The sequence below is a fragment of the Cyanistes caeruleus genome, chromosome 6, assembly GCF_971803275.1.
Source record: "Cyanistes caeruleus chromosome 6, bCyaCae1.hap1.1, whole genome shotgun sequence".
In the NCBI taxonomy this organism is placed as follows: domain Eukaryota; kingdom Metazoa; phylum Chordata; class Aves; order Passeriformes; family Paridae; genus Cyanistes; species Cyanistes caeruleus.
Genome location: NC_141706.1, coordinates 42,182,099 through 42,188,098, shown reverse-complemented (window position 1 = coordinate 42,188,098; position 6,000 = coordinate 42,182,099). Strand labels below are relative to the sequence as shown.

Below are 6,000 nucleotides of genomic sequence, written 5' to 3'. Positions count from 1 at the left end.
ACAAAAGGGGAGATGAACAATCAGTTATCTGTATACAGATTGTTCAACCAAGCTCAACATGAACTGGGTGTCAGACATTCAAAAACTTCGAATGAATGAAAATTACAAATATTAACATCCACATTATATCATCTTTTGTTAAAAACCAGTCATAAATCCCAGGTTTTCCACTGAAATACAAGACTGTATGAGCCAAAACCACTACAGGATACAGACATGTATATCAACAATTATGCTATGTAAAGCAAAGCTAATAAATATGCAGAGACAAAATTTAATTTAAAAAAAAATGCTATCAATAAAGTATGAAAGGGCAGAACATTCAGCCAGTTTTAATTTTTGTAAAATATATCAGACAAACTGATATTTTGTCAATTCTACAGACCACAATAATACGCTACTGAAAAAGCTGACCACTGATACGAGATTTCATGGGGGAGGCTGCAGGGACAGAGGTTCAAAGACTGACTTGAAGCAAAAAAATCAACGGTTTTGGACTGTATGATTTACATATTTAGAAAATCACCTAAGTGTGAAATTTAACTCATCACTTGTGTCTAGACTTTTCATGTAAACTCTGGGTAAGAATATTACATAATGCATAAATGTAAAAATGTAAAATATTCTTAATGTAAATGTATACCAATTTTTTATGTTTTATCATTTCAGTAAGAAAACACTACATGAAAAATTCTGACTTAAGTACCTGGAATACAGGGAAAACCTGGGTCCCACAGAGGTCAATAGCAAAACTCCCTAGAATGGTTAAATTCACTCTATTGGTAGAGTTACAATATATGTTTAAGATACTGATACTTGACTGTGTAGATGGAAAAGTCTAAATGTCAGCTCAAAGATCTAATTGTACATGAAAACTCATTCCCTGAAGGCATAATCTTTTAGTTCCACACACCAACACAAAAATAAAGATCACAGGCAATGAAAAAATAAACCAGAAGGCCATGCAGTTTGAAGACCAAATATTTCTTTACTTCAAAAATATATCTTTATGTTCAAATTCCAAGTTTCTGCACCACTGTAGTAGGAATATGCAATCATAAATTTAATTTATCTTGATCATTTGCATTCCCTGGCAAACTGAGCTCAGGAAAAACGACCGGTTTTCAGTGAAGACCTCTGTTACCTTGTCTTCTGTCTGGGTTCATTATAATGTAAAACAGTTGAGAATTAAGCCTCAGGGTCATGTAATCCATTCTCCACTAAACTGTGAATTGCCTCACGATCGAACTTTATCCAATAATGAATGAATTTGATCATCATCCATCACAAGAACTCTTCAGAGTATATATGGAATTTTTAATTTTCTTTTAAGATGAACACAAAAGTACAGCAGTTACAGAACTGATTTTGCTTCTTCAAATCTTGCAGAACTTAAGGTCAGTTTGACAGCTAACCATGTAAAAAGCTGAACAAAAATGGAAAGAAGTAAGAGTATTGAAAATGTAATTTTTTAAGCAGGACTTATATCTTGGTATACCTCTCATCATTCTTGCATGGAGAGGCTGTTTTTCATTCTTGACCTTAAAACAGAGCACAAGTAAAAAAATATACTTCATACTTTCTTGCTTGATGGTGTTACAATTCAGCAGTTAAATACTGTCTATTGTCATCTGCATACTTGAATCCTTTTGGACATGGCCAAACAATGATGTGGAAAACAGTAATTACCACAATCATAATTTAACTCTGGTAAATTAATTCCTAAAGAAGTTCTCAGAACTAATATACGGCCTCCATGTAATAAGGTAGCAGGACTCTTCTGCATTGGCCGCATCAAAGATCACTTTTTTGCTAAGTTTCAGTGGAACATGCTTCAAGCAGGAGGTCTTGGTAGTCTTCTTACTATTTCCATAGCTATCTTTAGATAAGCTTTAGCCTGCAAAAACAGAAACGTACATTAAGCACTCAATTTTCTATAAAAAGAAATATTTCCACAAGTAATTAGGTGTTTGTTCTTTTAAACACAAAAAGAAAATCAAAGATGTTTAAATAAATGGGTTAAATTTAGCCTGTGTTCAGGAAAAACAATGCATTAATACACAGAATAAGCACAAGCATTATATAAAAATATTGGTGGGGGAATTTAAATTTAACTGAACAATTAACAACAAACAGTCAATAATCTTCTGGAAGAGAAGTGATGAGGAAGACAGACTCTTTAGTCCCACAGGTACTATTAATTATAAACTTCCTTCATCCTGACAATTAGGGTGCACAGGATAGAGAATCAGAGAAACCAAAAAACTCAGGAAAAAAAAAAAGCATTAAAAGATTTTTTTTTTGAGACAATTAATTCATTACAGACTAGACTATCACTATGGAATTTCCTATTCAGATATTTAAAGTATATTAAAAAAAGACACCTTTCCAAAAGACTGAAGTAGGTATTGGAAAGAACTAATTCCACAACACTAGAATCCACAAAATTGAAGCTCCCTTTCACACCAACCTGTGGTATCTGGTCAGACACCTGAAGCTGAAAGGTACAATGGCACAGAACTGCAGGACTATGGAGAGCAACCCAAGTAAGCATACCTATGTTAACATCTCTAAAAACCATGACACAGCTAGGACCATGATCAGTCCACCACCAGTTATTAACAAATTTAATGTCAAGGGACTTATATAAAAACACTGTATAAAGTCCAACACAGAACAAACCCCAAAATTAAACCAAATTATTCCTGTACCAGGTGCAACAACTTGAAGTCAAAAGAGAACATATTTTAAAAATCTCAAAGATTGATACAAGAATGTTTAATTAAAGTAGTATTTCTGTGTGTATATATATACTGCACATTGTTCCAGAGGTTGATTACTTCCATTGTTAAAAATGTACACTATCTATAATTTGAATTTGTCATACTTCAGTTTCCAGCTGGTGCATCACATTCTGTGTTTGTATAGTACATAGCAAAGTCCTTTCCGGGTGGAAAACCAGCAGAGAAAGCGGAAAGGATGAGTTCTTATTCATCACCCATAACCTTTTTCATTTTATCAGGATAAAAGCAAGCTTCTCAGGTCAGTTACTCCCTTAATGTTTGAAAGCTCTCAATGAATGGTTTATAGACTTTCTGAAAACCATTTTTTTGCTGATGGACAACTTTATATTTAACAACAACATACAGATTATCATTCTTCCCACTTCATGAGGATGAAGAAGTGCACAGAAAGACAGAATGCCCTAAAACCAGAATGCCAGACCAGACTCGTTTATTATGAACACTGCACAGATGGGGTCAGAGAGCAGCACCAGGACAGACAGGGGTAGAGGTGGAAGGTGATGTTCACAGTCAAAAAAAGAGCTGTGAAACAGCCACATGGAGAGGCTGCTCACCTCTCAAACAGTGGTACAGTCCCAAAAGGGCACAGCTCTTAAGACCTCAAGGGCACAGCTGATGATGAAGTGACTGATGACAGCATAGATGGTGAAGTAGGAAACAGAGAACCTGTAATGAAGTTCACCGGAAAATGGAGTGAAAAGTCCTACTTAGCCTAAATAATCAGAACATCCTGATTGATCACTCTCTAACAAATCTGTTTTATCATGGGCTAATAGATGTGGGGTACTTTTAAACTGGAAGACTTTTTACAAGCCCTACAGTAACCCTAGGGAAATATGAGCCTTTCAGTTATGGCATTTCGTTCTCCCTAAAAATCTTACCTGTGAGGGAAGAATGCCTCATTGCTAATATTACTGCAGACTGTACAGGTCATGGCTGACTCTGCCCTGGTATCATGGATTAGATTGGTTTGGCTTGACCTGCTGGTTTGCTTCCCATGGAGAGCAGATCCTAGCCTGCCAACAGCTCACTACAGCAACTGCCAGTATCTGGTGCAATGGCCACACAAAACTCAACTTACAATCAACAAAGTCAGGGCAGGTAGGAGCTGATACCACATTTTCCTTCACCCAAACCACTGCATACAAACTTTAGACCAGCAACTCAGAAACATACACTGATCAAATGACTCAGTTGTAGGCCTCATACACCATAGGATATAAAACCCAGTACTGATATGGCTTCTAATGTCTATTTCTGATTCCGAGACTCCAAGACCATTAAGCTGCTTTATCCAGCCCAGCAATCCAAGGAAGTATCTGTACAAGTCCTGACTGCCTGGAATATCAAATGCTGTGGATGCTAATATACTTGTAAAGAAGGAAAAAAGGAATTTAAATCTGCTCAACTGACTGTTAGGGTTTACAATTTATTAATTGCTGAAGGAAACCAGCCACCATGAGCAATTAATCAAATAGTGATTATCACAAGGACAAATACTAGTCTTAGCTAGCATCTACATGAAAATAAGTACAGCCAGACAGTCATTGATAACTTTGGTTCTTAGCACTTGCTGCACAAGCACGTTCCATTTGCCAGTTCAATCATATTTTTAAATGGCTTTAATGGCTTTTTTAATTTCCATGGAAATTGCTTGTTACTTTTACACAACTCCAGCCTTCAGTGCATGACTGGAGCTGCCTTCCAATGTCTGTATTTTACTGTGGTCAACTCAAAGGCACTAAAAACATGATGACAAACACAGCTTTAAATGAGTCTACTTCAGATAAAAGCTTCATGTCACCCAGAGAAATTCTTGGTTGCTACAAGAGGTCCAGAGACTATCCCACTCTGTCCTCCTCTGGGCAGCTCTACCATAAGATTCTTCTTTGCATGTACTTGCCAAATTACGAAGAAGTCTCAAGTCAGAAAGGTAAACTTAATAAGATAGTAAAAGTCAATCCATACATTATAACATGAAATGGAGGAGACAGGTAAGTAAGCTGGATTTCTGAAACTAATATCTCCAAGAAAAATCCTTACTCCTCATGGGAAACTTCCTATTAATCCTATATAACAGCAGTTGTAACAGCCAAACCGTTCTTGGAGGCAGTCCCACCTGGGTAATACTGCTATCCCAAGATGCCATTACAAACATCTAAAAACACATCCTGCCCAAAAAAACATGGGTAAGGAGAACAGTGCAAATCAGATGCAGTATAGTAACATCCCTCAGACTATCCTACACTCAGCATTTTCTTCAGTAGACAGAACCACAAATGAGGGTCTGATGACGCATTGTACTATCTACACCCTGAATGAAGGATTTGAATCTACATGTACCAAATGCTACTGTGATGATTCAAAGGAAGCCTTGATGATAAAGGCATATTATAAATCATACCATGCAACCTTCTTTAGGGTTTGCTTTTCTTTTAAAAATATCACACCTGGCACTGACCACTCATTACATGGAATTACTGATGACAACTAAATCACAAAACAGGATCCTATGACTATTTGCTACCAGTACTTCAATTTTTCTCCAACTACTTCTTGCAATCTTTAAAAGGTTGTATGATTTAACCCTGCTTATATATCACCCTTTTATAAGTATTCTACAGAAAAAGTGTTTCTGAATACAAATTTGAGTTGTCTCTTTGGGTGGCACCACAGGAAGGTTTGTAATGTTCTGATTTAATTGAAAAGGGATTATTAACCAGATTTATTTTCTCTGTTCCATCAAACTGCTAATGCCTTGTGTCCTTGCTTTCCACCTAACTGGGCTTTTTCTCTTCCCTTATAGATCAGTTTGCAATTTACTGGACTCAAAATCCTCCACCTGTATATACAGGGTGTGAATGGACACACTGGTACAGCAAATGTATTTTGTACTTGTTTGAGCTGCTTCTTTGACCTTAAGACAGGTGGGAGTTTGGTGCTCAACAAACAGATAGCCTGCCTGTTCTGCCAAAGTACTGATAAATCCTCTGTGCCATCCAGGCTGTGATATAGTCAAAGGTTTCTGGAAGGAATTCCTCACAAGATAACCACAAACTGCTCCATAACTCTCTGGACTTCACACTCACAGAAGGAAGAGCTCTCAGGAACCTCTACTTATCTTTCTCCCAGTGTGATGGAGAGTTCACTGGGTGTTTATAAGCAGCTCCTTTGGGGGAAGAATAACTCCACTGCA

General features: G+C 36.9%; 1 protein-coding gene across 17 annotated transcripts in view; it reads right to left on the bottom strand.

Moving 5' to 3' along the window:
* Positions 1-968: 968 nt before the first annotated feature.
* NUBPL (NUBP iron-sulfur cluster assembly factor, mitochondrial) overlaps positions 969-6,000 on the bottom strand; it is a 76,829-nt gene continuing 71,797 nt past the window's right edge. For 16 of the 17 annotated variants that reach the window (XM_086894817.1, XM_086894816.1, XM_086894818.1 and 13 more), the window contains one exon: positions 969-1,897. In XM_086894817.1, coding sequence (XP_086750943.1) covers positions 1,835-1,897 — 63 coding nt within the window. In that variant the 3' untranslated portion in view covers positions 969-1,834. The remainder of the gene's footprint in view (positions 1,898-6,000) is intronic. The other variant, XM_086894821.1, reaches the window with a different exon arrangement.